The sequence below is a fragment of the Choloepus didactylus genome, chromosome 3 (assembly GCF_015220235.1).
Source record: "Choloepus didactylus isolate mChoDid1 chromosome 3, mChoDid1.pri, whole genome shotgun sequence".
NCBI classification, from domain to species: Eukaryota; Metazoa; Chordata; class Mammalia; order Pilosa; family Megalonychidae; genus Choloepus; species Choloepus didactylus.
Window position 1 is genome coordinate 45986202 of NC_051309.1, and position 17203 is coordinate 46003404.

Below are 17203 nucleotides of genomic sequence, written 5' to 3' on the forward strand. Positions count from 1 at the left end.
GACCCACTCAATACAAGGTGGGTCTTAATCCTTTACTGGAGCCCTTTATGAGGATAAAAGCTAGAAAAAAAAGCTGAGAGCTGAGAGAGAAATACCCAGAGAGCTTAGGGAGAGAAACACCCAGAGAAGTCTGGAGAGAGCAGAGAGAGAGAGAGAGAGAGAGAGAGAGAGAGAGAGAGAGAGAGAGAGAGGGAGATAAGGCCCCTGAGATGCTAGGAGAGAACCCACAGAGGCTCAGAGAAGAGACCACTGAAACCAGAAGCTGAAAGAAAGGAGACTCGGAAGCGAAGGGCCAGTAGATGCTGGCCATGTGCCTTCCCAAGTGACAGAGGTGCCCGAGATGCCCACAGCCTTCCCTCAGAGTCCAGGTATCATCATGGTGATGCCATAATTGAGACATTTTCATAGCCCTAGAACTGTAAATCTGTAAACCAATAAATCCCCATTGTAAAAGCCAACCCATTTCTGGTATATTGCATTCTGGCAGCTTTAGCAAACTGAAACAACCAAGTTATACTGATTGCCACTCACATTACATTATGAAAGTTGCCTTCTCTCTTGGTAGCCAAAGGAACCTCAAAATAAGTTTCAATACTTAACCAAGAGAAGAAAAGCCTCCTTAGTTCTTCACCCTCCTTACATCTCCTTGAACCCTAAAATAATTCTTTATTTGGGGAAGGAGAGAACAGGGCTTTCAGTGGGAATCATGATAAGAAATCACTGCAGAGACAGCCCACCGAATTCTACTTTATACACTGGTGGAGGACAAGATTAAGGAAGAGGAGTGCCCTTCCTATCTGTAGGATGCACACTGATTATCCAGGTAGGGAAGCTCTGGATACCTTGATTCAGAAAAGATCAATTTCAGCATAAATCTGAAATTTGGAGTATCTGAAATTGACAAATTGCCAGGGGCCTTGGAATCAAATCCTCCCTCTTTCAAAAAGGGGCAAACAATAAAAATAAAAGAACAGCAAATATTAATGTAAACCAGTCCTTCAAATACTGTGCTGTGAAAATGCTCTGATAGTACTAACTGAAAGCAAGGTAACAAAATAGAAGTTCTCTGCAGTCACTGCACTTAGAGAAGATGAGACTCTGGTTACCATTTAACTGTTCTTAATCTCCTCCTGTGTGTCAATGTTTTCTCTCCCACTATACTACATGCTTCAGAAAATCATGATCAATTTGTCTATAATATGGTATTAAAGTCTAACAGACTTACAAAAACCCCTAAATGACTGCACTGCTTTCCAAATTATTCACTGTATGACAAAAGAAGGACTTGTGATTATTAAATTAAAGGCTAATATGGTATAATGTAGTTGGCTCCGTGACCTGAGAAAATCAAGGGCTCCCTTGCTATATAGTTGTTCTCCTCACATCATTGTAAGGAAAGCAGGAACTTAACTCACTTCCTCCTTACGATGCCTACGTTTTAGATCACTTTCTCAAAGAGACCCAAGACTTCTCTTTCCTTTTGGGTTCTGGGCCCCTTATATGGTATTCTCCAATCCATATAAATCTGCTTTGTGCATAAGAGGAACAGACACAAGCAAACATCAAGATGGCAAAAATGCTTTGAACACCTATTTCAATTGGAGGACATCAATGACAAAGCAATTTTAGTCCTCAAATCATGGTAGCTGACCAATATTTAGAGCTTTCAGTCTACTATCTAGAGATTTCTCAAGTCACAATAGCAACTATGAGATTATGGAAAGAGCAAGAATATTAAACCATAATAAACTCATATAAAATCAAACCGTTTGTCTAATTCTAGACCTCAACATATTTATATTTTTATTAAGAGCTTTTTATTAAGTCTTTATCCAAGGACATATATTTCATGGAGGACACTTCATGCATTAAAGCAGCTTTGAAGAGTGACTTTTATACATGCATACACCCTACCACTTTTATGTTTCTCTACATAGCCAGAAGAATGTGTTGATTCCAAGATGCTTTGCCTAAATTCTCCACCTGTACCTATCTCAAAAACCTATGAACAGTATCAGTTGCATCTCAACTTGAAGAACTTTTCTTTGTGGCGAGGGCAGTGATGGCAGCTGGTTGCATTTCAAGAGTGGAGATGTGGTTCCTTGTGCATGACTTAATTGCAATATTTTCTTTTAAAGTTGGATATTTGCAACTTAACCCTTTGCAACAGGAAAAAGGCTTCAGGGCAATAACTGTAGAGATGAACTGTTAATGTTTGAGAGCTGAAGTCTGCCCAAATCTGAATGACTAGTGCATCCTGGGCAAATCTGTAGGTTCTTTGAGGACCATTAAAAAGCAACCACAAACTGAGAGTATCTTCTTGACCAAAAGGGGGATGCAAAATGAGACGAAATAGTTTCAGTGGCTGAGAGATTTCAAATGGATTCGAGAGGTCACTCTGGTGGACATTCTTAGGCACTATATAGATAACACCTCTTAGGTTTTAATGTATTGGAATAGCTAGAAGTAAATACCTGAAACTACCAAACTCCAACCCAGCAGTCTGGACTCCTGAAGACAATTATATAATAATGTAGATTACAAGGGGTGACAGTGTGATTGTGAAAACCTTGTGGATCACACCCCCTTTATCTAGTGTATGGATGAGTGGAGGAATGGGGATAAAAACTAAAGGACAAATGGGGTGGGATGGGGGGATGATTTGGGTGTTCTTTTTTCACTTCTATTTTTTATTCTCGTTCTGGTTCTTTCTGATGTAAGGAAAATGTTCAGAGATAGATTGTGGTGATGAACGCATAACTATGTTATCATACTGTGGACAGTGGATTGTATATCATGGATGATTGTATGGTGTGTGAATGTATTTCAATAAAACTGAATTTAATAAAAAAAAAAAAAAAGCAACCACAGTTGCCACATATTTACAAAGGCAAAGAAAGAATGCTAAACTAAATCCATTTGATTTAAGTTTATCATATTACAGTGGCTTGTGGATCAGACTCCTGGTTTCGTTTTATTGATTTTATTTTTAACTGTACAAAATATTATATAAGCCAAAAAAAAAGGAAGACTTGTTCCACAATCTGGCTAATCCAACAAGTAAGTCTGCTTTCAAACCTGTCCACTTATTGTTCAAGAAACCATTTTTACATAGCTGACATCTCAGTGTACACGATTCTCTTCTTTTGACCTATGATTACACTTTATGATGCAGGAACCCTCATATGTCTTGCTTGCTGCTGTGAGCTCACTGCCATGAGCTCAATAAATCTTTGTTGAATGAAATGAATAAAATTTTTCTGTGTTGCCACAGCATTTGAAATTACAATATTGACTTGTCACAAAATAGACCAACCATAATTTATTTATGAAACCTTTTCTCTGTTGTAGGATATCCATGTATTCTAATTTTTCACTATAATAAATAATTCTACAAATAAACATTTTTATACATGAAGGGATTTTCCCCTACTTCTGATTATTTTCTTAGGATAAAATTCCAGAATGCCCTTATTATGGTTCCTAATACGAATATCCAAAGTACTGATTCATAATAGTGTACAAGTGAAATATCCCAGAAAAATAAAAATTATGAAATATAAGTTTCTTTTCATTTATTGAACAGAGAGCAAATGAGACCTCTCTGTTGTTTTAATCTGCAACTTTTATTATGTTGAATATGTCACTGAATCTGGTTTCTTTTCATATTTCCTATTTATATAACAACAATCCTAATCTTTTGTCAGATTTGATGCAAATATTTTCTATTCTCTGCCTACTTATTTTTTGTATTTTTTGTTGTGTTCTAGTTTTAAAATTTATATAATATTCTATAGATCTTGAATTATAGAACTACTTCTATTAAAACAAAATTTAGAACATTTTGCCTCTGCAGATATTTAATAAAGTCTTTATTCAATTTTGTATATTTTTTAAAAACAATATTTTAACATTTTACTCTTTTAGTCAGCTGGAGTTTATTTTAGCATAGGCTGTGAGTTAGGTACAAAATGTTTTATTTCTGAAATCTGTGATCCCACTATCATTTATTAATCCTCTAAACAATTATTTTTGCCTCCACTATCAAATACTAAATGGGCTTTATTCCAGGGATATCTATTCTATTCTACTAATCTATGTCTATTTTTGCAAAACAGATACATACACACTATTTTAATTACTTTTTCTCTCTATTCTACTTTCAGCTAATCCTTACTCATTGTTTTTTGTTTTTTCAAATATTTTTCTATTTTCTCAACTGTTTGTTTTTCAAAATAACATTAATAATTTAGTCAACTCTTGAGAAAAAAATTATAATTTCCCTGGGATATTACATTAATAATTTAGAACAACAGATATTTTTATCTTTTTTTTTTTTTTAGGAATATGGTATATCTGGATATTTATGTGAATTTGTATAACTAAGTTTTGATGCTTTCTTTAAAAAGTTCATATGCATATTTTAAGTTTCTTTGTGAGCATTTCATAATGCCACTAGGAATGAGAACTCTTTTTCACTATATTTTTATAAATCTGATATTGCTGACATAAGAATGCTACTAATTCCTGACTATTTATCTTGAATTCACCACCAAACCAACTTCTTGTTAATTCTAATAGTTGGAGCAACTTCTCTTTGCAAGTGCATTAAGCCTTACTGCTTTTGGGAAATCCTGATCAAAAAAGGTAAAGACCAATAAAAAAGAAAAACATTTTTTCATCATATTCTGAGTTAATGCTGCTTTATCTTTCATGTGAAGAATATTTACCACATCTTGGAGGAATACCATGTTAATCAAGATAGACTCTTAAAAATTATTTCACTAAATCATTTAGGCTCACTTTGGTCAAACGACCTTTGTTAAGAAATTAAAATCCATCCCTGGGTTTTTCTGCGTCTCAAAATGGAATGTACAGGCAAGGTGTGGCAACAATCTCCAAGATGACTGAAAATGCTAACATTATGGGTAATTGTGACTAGTGACTTAATTTTTGTCTGAAAAATTGCAAACGTAAGAGCTACAACAATCCAGTTATCATAAACTTGAAACAATGATTGTCTAGTAAGAATTAAGACATTTTACAGGTTAATTTTAGATTGAAATAGTATACAATTATCTTCTGACTTTATAACTGTTTATTTCTGAACAAGCAGTTTAGGGTAAGAAGGTAAGAAACTGATATATCAATTTGTTAGGAAATGCATTATGCTAACTGAATTGACCAACCCCAGTATAGAAAATATATTTATAATAAAATTCAATTTATCATACTTGATTATATCTTACCAGTCTTCTCTCTATAATGATTAAATTTCCGAGTGTCACAAAAGGAACTTTTTTTGGAACAGTTCTCAGGCTTTTTTAGTTTTTAATCTTACACTTCAGAAAAAGAGGTGACTATCAGAGATAAGAAAAGCACAAACGAGGCATCTTCCTCTTTGTTACTCTTACGTCAAATACCAAAGAGAGGGATGTGAATTTTCAAATATGTAGAAGAGGAGATGTCAATCTCTATTCTAGCTTGTGATTAATAATCAACAAAAATGTAATTAACTCAGAGTTGACTTTATTCCTTATAGGGATGTAAAGTGACCATGAACATCACATAAAAGACTCCAGAATAGGGCTTTTAAGCTGCTGGGAAATACTGGAGTGCAGATAAATACCTTTATTTTCCTGGAAAAGATTCTTCAAACCCAGAAAACAAAGTCCTGGGTAGAACGCCCTGGCCTCTAAAAAACCTTTTACCAAGATACAAATATTTTTCAGTTGTGGATGACTACAGGTTAAATGTTCTTCCAAAACCAAGGGAGAACAAATAATAATTGCTTACCTTTTGAAAGTGAGGTCTGGAAAGAATAAACACTAGAATAATACTTGTTAAATTAGCCTCAACTCATTCACTGCCACATTAGAGGACCTGTAAACAAACTAAACCCTTGATATTATGGAACTGATTTCTGGCTCATTAAAAGATGATGTTTAATTTTTAAGATTTATTTTTTTTAAAGGACTTAACAGTGAGCAAATATGATTAGTCACAATACAAGAATTTGAGTAAAATATACAAATATAAAATATCAGAACTTTTCTTTTTACTTGGACAATAGATGTTCAAAGCAAAAAATTACAACACAAAACAGTTCATGGTTGAATGAAATCTATGAAAACAGTACTCAAAGGTATACTATGAAAGAAACAAAAAATTCAAAATACTACTTTTAAAAATAATAGCCTTTCTATCATATTGCAGATAAACTAAATGGAGGTGACTACCTGAGGACTCCATGTGTGTCTGCAACATAAATTACTAAATAGCTTTCATTTCAGAATTCTTAGCAGTGGCTCATATCATATAAAAAATTACATTTACTAGAATATACATCTAGGCATTTCTTCTCCCATAACAAAACAAAAATCAATGCATACCTTTTCCCAGTGAACAATTTCCCAAGCACCATTTCTCAAAACTGGAAAGAGAAAAAGTGACAGTGTCAAGGAGAGTTTCACCACCTGTCAAAAAGCTATTTCTGATGAAATGACTATTTTAAATGAATAGTTGCAAATAAATTGACTAATTAGCATTTCTGTGGGTTTAAAAACTAATTATGACAGCAAGTTATAAGTAAACTTACACAAAGAATTAGAAACAGCCAATGTACATTTTAGATCCCACAATGTGCATCACTAACAGAGGGCAATCTCACTGGCAAGGGCTTTCTTCAATGCACAGAGGAAATGTTAGGCTTGACTGCAGAGAAAGTCACAAAAATGATATGAACAATGGAGTGGCAAACTTAAAAATCTTTTCATATGCTACAATAGCAACAATGTTAAAAAAAAATAAAAAAAGGATCACAAGTATGGAAGGAAGTAGATTTCTAATTGGTTAATAAAAATTTAACACATAAAGCCAGCAGATAAAAAGTCTGTACCCTCGGGTTTATAATATTGCATTCTTGTGGAAAAGTGAAAGAGGAGGCTACTACCAAATTATAATAGAAGGGCAGACATTTCTTTGTATTTCATTACTGCTTTGCTGCAATAAAATTACTTAGTATGCCATCCCCCGCCACCCCCTATTATGGATCTATGGAATAATACTGAATATACCAATCAAAACTAAGATAAAAAACAAATAGTAGGACAAGAAAATAATGTAAAGTAGGTGGTACAGCACTTGGCACTTAGGAAAAGGAGTAAGTGAAAGTCAGTCAACAAGTTATCCAGACAGTAAATTCCAAGAGGGCAAAACTACTGTTTTCTTTGTTTACCACTATAATACCTGGAAACAGCACAGCACCCTGCACAAAGTAGCTGCTCAGGAAATATTCGCTGAATGGATAATTTATAGGTACACAAACAGTAGGTTCAGTTTCTTTGGATGTTAGGGAGAAAAAGCCTGAACTCTTTGACATAAATCATAAGGATAATAATCCCCAAAATGTGAAATAGAAAATCTAACATTAATTACATACCAACAAGTTTTCAAAGCAGTAATATAATACAAATTATTTTAATCTGAATATAATCACTGTGTTTCAAAATTTTCAGAACATATGGGCCATGTCTTATTAACTCCTTTATCTCTAGCCTTCCCAGCACTCTTGCTACATAAGAGACTCAAATTTTTGCTAAACAAATGAATAAATGCAAACGCATTTTGGTTAATCAACTTTATTAATTTAAAGCATAACAATAATTCCAAGGTGAAGAGGTAAAACCAAAATATTTTGGTGCAATACCAGTTACTAAATAAACGAGTCAAGTTAGGGGTCAAGGATCCAAACCACAGGCACCTAAAACTGATCAGTCTATCCTAATACACAAAACTTGAATCCCCCATAGCATTTACCCAAATCGATCCCAGGAGTAAATATGCTTCTTGATGTTGTTTGAGTTCTAAAAATTCAGAGCATGTGATTTGGAAACAGAAAGTCATGGGTTTGGATGCCATCTCTGCCACTGAGTTGGGGAAAAACACTTTCTCAAAATTAGTTGTCAGATCACAGTAGCCAAAAAATGAAACCAAACCAAGCGTTCACTGACAGATAAACGGATAAAAATGTGGTATGTACATAAAATGGAATATCATTCAGCCATGGAAACAATGAGGTTACCACACGGATAAACCTTGAAAACATTACATGAAGTGAAATAAACCAGACACAAAAGGATAAATATTGTATGACTCCACCTATATGCTATATCTAGAAAAAACAAATTCATAGAAACAGAAAGTAGATTAGAGGCTACCAGGGGCAGAGAGGAGGGAAGAATGGGCAGTTAGTGCTTAATGGGGACTGAGTTTCTGTTTTGGGTAATGAAAAAGCTTTGGTAGTGGATAGGCGGTGATTGTAGCAAAACACTGTAAATTTAATTGGTGCCACTGAATTATACACTTAAAAATGGATTAAATGGCAATGTTTTGGTATATGGATGTTACTCCAAAAAAATAAAATAAAATAAATTAGTTGTTAGAAGAACAAATTAGAGTGGTCTCCCTTTAATGCATTTAACCCAGTGCCTACAATTAAGTACTCAACAAAGAAAGCAGGCCAAATGCTGCTCAAATAAACTACAGCCAAGATTAACTGACACTGAATGACTGGGCTATTAAGTTTGCATTCATTTAAATGAGAAAAATGTTCAGTAGCAGCTTGAGCTATTTATTGCTGTTTTTTCTTCTGATTCCATCTCATGTTAGTAGTCATTCCCTACATGCTATACTTGTTTGTTTTTTTTACATCAGTCTCCAATATTTTTAAAATCAAGAGATTTGACATGAAATTTAAGATTTCAGGCTCATCTGGAAAGCTCAGAAGCTCAGGCAACACTGGTTTCAATTTGTGTACTTCAACACATGCCTGGCACAAAGTGATGGACAGCTGTTTACATGGGGCTTGTCAGCCCACCACTGTTTCCATGGTCCCCTGCTGTCTTACACCCAGGCTGCTTTCTTTATTTAGGGCACTTGCCTGGCTCGTGCTCATGAGGAACTTACAACAAAATGCATAGATCTTCAGCGTTCAATGAGTTTTGAAAAATTTAAATACCTATGTATTCACCAATCAAGACAAGATAAAGAACTCCAGAAAGATCCCTGTGCTGGTTTGGATATATTATGTTCCCCAAAAAATTCATGATCTTTTAACCCAATCTTTTTGAAATCTCTTGACTGAATATTTCCATGGAGATGTGATTCACCCAACTGTGAGTGATACCTTTGATTAAATTATTTCCATGGAGGTGTGGATCCCGACCACTCAGGGTGGGTCTTGACTGGTTCACTGGATTACTAAAGAGAACTCAAGAGCCAACACAGACACTTGTTGACACTGGGAAATGCAGACAGAAGAACATTTGGAGGTGCTAAGCTAAGAAATGAAGCCCAGGGTTTGCCCCCCAGAGAAGCTAAGAGAGGACTCTCAGACGCTTAGAGAGAAATGCCCTGGGAGAACAAGCAAGGATGCACAGAGGCTGAGAGAGAGATGCTGAGAGAGACAGAAGCCCAGAGACATTTTGGAGAAAGCCACTTTGAAACCGGAAGCCGGGAGCAAAGGACCAGTAGACACCAGCCACGTGCCTTCCCTGCTGATGAGGTGTTCCAGATGCCATCGGCCTTTGTTCAGTGAGGGTATCCTCTTGTTGATGCTTTAGTTTGGACACTTTTATGGCGTTAGAACTGTAAATTTGTAACCTCATAAATCCCTTTAATAAAAGCCAATCCATTTCTGGTATTTGGCATAATGGCAGCTTTAGCAAACTGGAACAATCCCTTATGCCCTTCTTCAATCCCTCCATCCCCCAGATTTCTATCACCACATATTACACATATTAGTCTTGCATTTCCTATACATTGACTCACATGGTAAATATGTATTTTTGTATTAAGCTCTCAATCAACATAGGTAAGATTCTGCTTAAAAGATTTTCTTTCCCCCATTAAACTGATGTGGCACTATGATGAATCAATTTCTGGATTCGATCCACTGATTCCATGGCTCTATTTGCATATCTTTATACCATCTTGATCATTGTAACTTTATAGTAAGTCTTGAATTTGGATGGTGTAATTCCTCCAACTATGTTCTTTATCAATATTGTTTTAGCTATTCTAAGTCTTTTGCATTTCCATTTAATTTTAGAATCAAACTGTCAATTCTTGAAAAACAAAACTTCCTGGGATTTTGATTTGGGGAGAAGGCATATCTTAGCAATCAATATTGAGTCTTCCAATTCATGAACAAGGCATATCTATCTCTCCATTTATTCATGTCTTTGTTAATTTCTGTCAGATGCATTTTTGTAGTTTTCAGTGTACAGGTCTTTCATTGGATTGATTCCTTGATATCTAATGGGTTTTTCCTTAATATTGTAAATATTTTGTATTCTACTTTCCAATCAGCCTTGACAGTATTTGAAAATGCATTAAACTTTTAATCCATACATCCTTAGACACACACAAACATACACACACATGATTAGGTCACCCCTCTGCTCAAAACCTTTCAGCTGGCTTCCCTAGGCTCATAAAACTAGGTCAGACATCTACAGGGCTTTTTTTGAGGCAGCCTTACCTAGGCCCCATCATCACCTCTTGCCACTCCCATCCTTTCTTCCCATGGTGAAAGTGCCATACCTTTCCCTACTTCAAACTTTCACACATTACCCATGTCCAGAACACTCTTTCCCTCTATCCTCACCTATATAACTTCTATACATCTTCTAAATCTCAGCTTTACATCACTTTCTCAGGGGAGCTTTGGATGACACCCACTCTTTCACCACTACCCCCAAATCTAAATGAGCTCCCTGCACTTTTCCTTCCGAGAACTATCACAGATGCTGTAAACATTTATTTGAAGGAGGATTTATCTAAGGCCCATGTCCTCCCACAGACTCTATTTTGCTCAGGCCGTATCTCCAGGGTCATGACGCAGCAATACAAAGGTGTGCAGCAAGTACTTACTGGATTGAAGGTTGGATCCACTAATAAGCCTGTGTTTGGGACTATATGAAACTATAATGATACTTATAAAGATTGACTCAAGATACAATCCACTTCCTACTAGATATCATGTTAAAAACAATATAAACATGATACTTAAAAATAGCTATAAAGGGAAAGTTTGACAGTTCCTCAAAGAGTTAAAGAATTACCACATACCCAAGAGAACTGAAAACATATGTTCCTGCAAAAACTTGTACATGAATGTTCACAGCAGCTTTATTCATAATAGACAAAAAGTAGAAATAAACCAAATGTCCATCCACTGAGGAATGGACAAATAAAATGTGTCAAAAATGTAGTATAGCCATACAATGGAACATTATTGAACCACATAAAGCCTGAAGTACTGACACATGCTACGACATGGATGAATCTTGAGAACATCATGCTAAGAGAAATAAGCCAGACACAAAAGACCACACATTTTATGATTCCTTTATATAAAATATCCAGACTAAGTAAATCCATAGAGACAGAAAGTAGATGAGCAGTTGCCAGGGGCTGGGGGAAAGGGGAATGGATATGACTGCTAATCGGTATGGGGTTTCTTTTTGGGGAAAAAAAAAATGATCTGGAATTAGACAGTGAGAATGGTTGTGACAACCTTATAAATATACTAAAACCACTGAATTGTATACTTTGTGAGTTTTATGGTATGTGAATTATATCTCAATTTTAAAAATCTATGTAAAAAGATACCAAGCAACTATTTAAACATTTACTTAAAATAGACTTCTCAGTTTTGTAAGTTACTAAAATGATTTCCAGTGCAAACATATGAAGACCATTGTGTAACCACTGGATGCACTAACATGAGCTGTCCTCCCATGTCAGTGAAGGGCACCCCTTCCAGTTCTGTAATCCAAACTAGCCCTTTCCTGTAATGCTGCCACTTCTCAGATGTTTATTAGTTCACATCTAAAAATAGCCCCAAACCACTCTACTCAGTTCACTTAGCATGACAGAAGTGTCACCACAGGCCTCTACAACTCAACAGACCACCCTAGGCAGTCTACACTCCACTAGGAAGGGTGGAAGCCAGTGGTACAGAACCATGGAAAACCACAGAAAATGATCCTCCAGATCTGCTTCACTTCTCCATCCTCCACACCTCTCCTTTCCTCTCAGCCTTGCTCTGATTGCTTCCTTCTCCAAATGCAAACCATCTACCCCCTTTCCCTAAAAGACCTTTCCTGCACATCCCTCTCTCTCAATTAAAGTATCCTCCTAAAATATCCTAAGGGATTTCTGCCTCCACTCAAGCAATACATTCTCCTATTCGCCTGTTCTCTGCTCTCCCCACAAATGTTGTTTCTTTATTAATCACTGAAGAAATGCACTGGAAAATGAGGCCTGCCGCAAAAATATGCATGTCTAAGGAACTTTTCAAATATATACTAAGTTGCTGCATTTTTATTAAACTACAAAACCAATATATGTTTGCATCAAGATACAGAAGTATACAAAGTAAAAGCCCATACAGCTTTCCTTATCTCAATTCCACTGTTTCAAGATAACAAATACTAACCAATGATGCATACATGCACACCTTTCTCTAGAGAAACAAATATATATGCACATTCCTCCCCTTTTTCTTTCCTTTTGAAAATTCATTTATCTGCAACTTGCTTTTCCACTGAGTATCACAGACACTTTCAGGACAAAATAGAAAGATTCAACTCATTTTTGAAAAAGATCTACATAATAGCCCATTAAATGGATGTATCAACTACTTAGGGTCAGAAAATTGAAAGGACTCACAAGGTTCCTCAGGATGGACTCAAAGGAGGTTTTAATCAAGGTAAAAGGAGCTAGTACAGTGGGAAAAAGAAGGTTCAGGCAAGCAGCAGGGGCCTGAGAGACTTCCAGGCACAGCTCCCCAAGGTCCCTCATTCCCACAGGGCAAGGATGATGAACCCCCATGATACATTCCAGGAATCTTGGTTTCAGAGAACTCAGGGCAAAAGTTTCTATCAGGGTCTTTTACAACCCACCAATCAGTTAGCCAAATCAGGCTGTGTGGCTAATACAGGTAAGCTGTCAATCTGTAGGCCTTAAACAAAGTAGAGAAGCCAGTCACGGGTGCCTCCAACGGAGTTTCAAAGTTCAAACGGCACGTTACACATCACCAGCTAGTTCTTTTCCTCCTTTTCTTGGCCAAGGCACAGCATAGCTCCTCCACACATCCAGGAGATGAGCACAGGGATGTCCCAGTCCAGCTGTGAGATAACTCTATTTTACACAATTGCCATATCATAATTTATTCAACTACTCTCCTCTTGATGGGAAATTCTGATTTCCCTTTCTTTTTTTCCACCACCACAGACAAAACTGAAATACATTTACATGTTTTTCTCCTACTTGAGAGAACCAAAAATAAGCATTCAACTGTTGGCTCCAGGACATTTGTGTTTTTATTTTTATCAGATACAACCAGATTGTTTCCTTAAGAACGTACAGCCATCCACACTCGCCAGCAATGTATCAAGTTCCACTGACTATAAACCCAGATCAGAAGAAACTGTTAATCATTTGAATTCTGTCAATGTGATGTATGTTTAGTATTTATGCAATAGGCTACAATGGCCTGAATTAATCAAACTGTAAATTACCTTTACATCCCTAAACTGAGTTAAAATCCTGACTAAATAGAACAACACGTCCTTTAAAGCACCACAGAACCCTGCTTTTCAACATGTAGTTTATGGACCAGCAGCATTGCCATCACTTGGAGACCTGTTAGAAATGATGCCATGTTTTTTACCTCTAGCCACTCCCCCCATCCCTACCCCGCCCCCTCAAGATTCCTTTTGTTCTTGAAATACAAAAGCAGAACACAGAAATAAAGAATGTAAGTGCATAGCTTCTTCAAACTTGAGGCTAGACCCATCTTAGGAAAAAGACAGAATTCTGGTGAAATTAAAAACCAGCTCACAATATACAAAAAGTTTCTGGGCAAATCAAAGCTTGAACTTTGGCCAAGGATAAAAGTCATTCATAAAACTCATTGAGGTCTTCCTTTGCAACTGCTTCCTAAAGGCCCAACTCTTAGAACAATCAAAATAAACAAGATCACATGTATTAGGCTGGTGACTGAAATAGCAACCTTGTTATTTTTAATCACTGATCTCCTCTGACCCAGCTTCAGCCACACTTAGAGGAAGCAAGAAAGGATGCTGGGTCTTGGTTTCAGAGTTTCGCTTTCTCAGGCTAAAGAAAATAGCAGTTCAAAAAAGTGAGCCACAGCAGAGGAAATGATAGTGATGCCTGGTGAAGGGGAGCAAAAGGAAAGCTGTGACAATTACCAGAATGGCCTTTCTCTTCATACAGTGCTATAACATCTCATTCTTATAAATGTAAAAATCCTCCCCCTCTCCCCAGTTCCACCCAAACACACCTGCTGTAGTTTCCACACTGCCTAATTAGTCTGACAGAATGCATGGGAGTTCTGAGACTTTAAACACACACTTCACATGTAACCTGTTTTTACTTAGCAGGATACTAGTCAACAGATTTGTTATAATGGGCTTATTTTTTGAAGTGAAAACATTCTGGGAATTTCCTAATCAAAGGCCCTTGAGGAAGTGGCAATCTCTCAGGACTCAATCAAATGCTGTGCAGATGCAGGTGCTCATTCAGCGTCTAACACTGGATTCTCAAAGAGAAGCATGCAATCACCCCAGTCAGAAATGGTCTACCACTGGGACATTACCAAAAGAGTTCCTGGGATGCTGGGTGCAACCTAAGTGGGTCAAATGAGGTGAGTCATCCAAAAGGACAGCGGGAGCTATCAAGGTCACAGAAGACAGAAAAACCCATAGAAAAGTTAGTATGCGCCAATATGTATCTGCGAGTAAGCATTTAAGAATTTTAGTGCATCAAGGAGGGTTGGAGTGTGGCTGAGAGTGTGGTTTTGAACTGGGCAAAGAAGGTTAAGCAATGTGCCTATTGTTAATCCATTCACTGTTTATACCCTTACCTCCACAGAAGATTCTAAGGCAAAAACGTCATTGTAGCACAAATTGACATTGCACAAGAGTCTTTTCCATAAACTTGCCTATACAGTCAAAATTAAACTACTATCTGCTTGGCCAAAAGACAAAGGGAACTCTCAGAAATCCCCCTCTCAACCAAACAAAACGTATGGTATCAAATGAATTGATACTGCTTCTATCACCCCCTCAGAAAACTTTAACAGTGGTCCTCAAAGGTGGTCCTTTACCAACAGCATCAGTATCATTAGGAATTTCTCAGAAATATAAATTACAGGGTCCTACCCCAACCCACAGAAACTCTAGGGTGAGACCCAGTCATCTGTGTTTCAACAAGCCCTCAAAGGGGATTCTGATGCACATTCAAGTTTGAAAACCAATGGCTTATGAAACAGACATCAGTGAGATGTGATCACAACACAAGGGTTAGCAAACCCCTACTTCCAGAAAGCTTCCCCTCAACCTTGCTCACACTCATGAATCCTTTTTTCCTTTTTAAAATTTCTCAAATAAATACCTCTCTCCACTGCCTCACCAACTAATCACTCCACAACTCCTTGCAATCTGGCTTCTGTTCTCACAACTCCTATACTGCTCTCCAGGTTACTTCCTAAACACAGGATTTTGTGTCTTAGTCTTGGTCTTCCTTTACTTCTGCAGCATTTGGTGTTTGACAGTGTTTCTGCTCCCTTCCCAAGTCCAGCTGAATCTATCCACGGTGTGTTTTCCTTGCCTTCTCACTTTGCCATGCTAGTTCAAGCCCGTAATTACCAGTGATTCAGACCTCCTCCCTAGTTAATCAAAAATCAATCTCTTTGATTGTAAAGTTTTGGTAATGGATGGTGGTGACGGCAGCACAATGTGGTTAAAAGGGGCAATTTTAGGTTGTATGTATGTTACTAGAATAAACATTAAAAAAAATAAGGACTACGACACAGTGAACTCCTTTGTAAGCAAAGGACTATAGTTACTGGCACAATTATAAAAACGTTCTTTCATGAATTGTAACAAATGTACTACACTAATGCAAGGTGTTATTAATACGGTGTAGGGAAACTGTATTTTATGCATGGCTTTCTGTAAACCACACTTTCTCTAAAAAATACAACCAATCTTTTTATCTGTGCCCTAGGCCCCTTCCACCTACTGCCACCAAATTCTTCTTCCTAAAGTACAACTAGGAAACTATGACCGTTCTTCATTAATTTTCTCCAAGCTTCTCGCCCAGGTTTTCAAAGGCCTCTGAGATAGGACTCCAGCTTGCCTTTTATCCCTGCCCTCACTGCTCCTGACATCTATACTATGTTTTGGCTGAAATAGACTACTAGCTATTCCCAGAACATACCAAATATTTTCCCACTTCCACAATAAGGCCTATATCTGTGAGCATTTTATCTTCACTGTCAGATTATCATTTCCTGTAGGGGCTAAAGTAAAGACTTCTTTCTCTCTGCATTTTTTGCACTAGGTCTTACTTACACAAGGTCAAAATTCAATAAAAGCTTACTGACATGAAATAATAAATGTTCTAACTTTGACTCATAACCTGTTTTCTCCAGGAAATATGGAGATGCAATATATTTGGGTTTGGCAAAAACAGATGGGAGGATACAAAGAGGATAGAGATCAGGCATTTGATGCTGAAGGACTACAGAATGTTCAGCAGGATTGACTGCATAGATCCAGAAATAGATAGCACAATACTGTGTGAAGGTAGCACAATATTGTAAGTACAGTGAACAAAGATGTCTGTGAGTAAAGCTGAAAGAGGTGGGACAGGGAAATATAAGACACCAGAGGTAAAGATAGATGATAAAGACTGGGACTACAACTTGGCAAAAACTGGTGTGGCCAATGACTGCTGCTAAATGTACAAATATAAAAATGTTTTTACATGTGGGAGAACAAATGAATGCCAACCATGCAGAGCGTTGAAAAAGGGATAGTATTTGGGAAAAAACATAATCAAAGCAAACTGGAGTCTATGGTCAACAGTAGCACTGTAATATGCTTCCATTAAATGTAACAAAGGCAATATACCAAAGCTAAATGTGTATGAGAGGGGGATATAAAGGAGGGATATGGGATTCTTGGTAGTGGTACTGTTTTCTGTTCTTACTATTATATTGTATTATATGACATTTTATTATTATTATCTTTTTTATTACTCGCCAAAAAAAAAACTTTTTCATAGTAATCGATATATTCAAGTGCTGACTGTGGTGATAAATGTA

General features: G+C 36.7%; 1 protein-coding gene across 5 annotated transcripts in view; it reads right to left on the reverse strand.

Moving 5' to 3' along the window:
* Nucleotides 1-17203, reverse strand: part of ATP8A1 (ATPase phospholipid transporting 8A1) — a 254190-nt gene that overhangs the window by 178371 nt on the left and 58616 nt on the right. For 4 of the 5 annotated variants that reach the window (XM_037829701.1, XM_037829703.1, XM_037829702.1 and 1 more), the window contains one exon: nucleotides 6393-6433. In XM_037829701.1, coding sequence (XP_037685629.1) covers nucleotides 6393-6433 — 41 coding nt within the window. Of the gene's footprint in view, nucleotides 1-278; nucleotides 2426-6392; nucleotides 6434-17203 lie in introns of those variants that run through there. The other variant, XM_037829704.1, reaches the window with a different exon arrangement.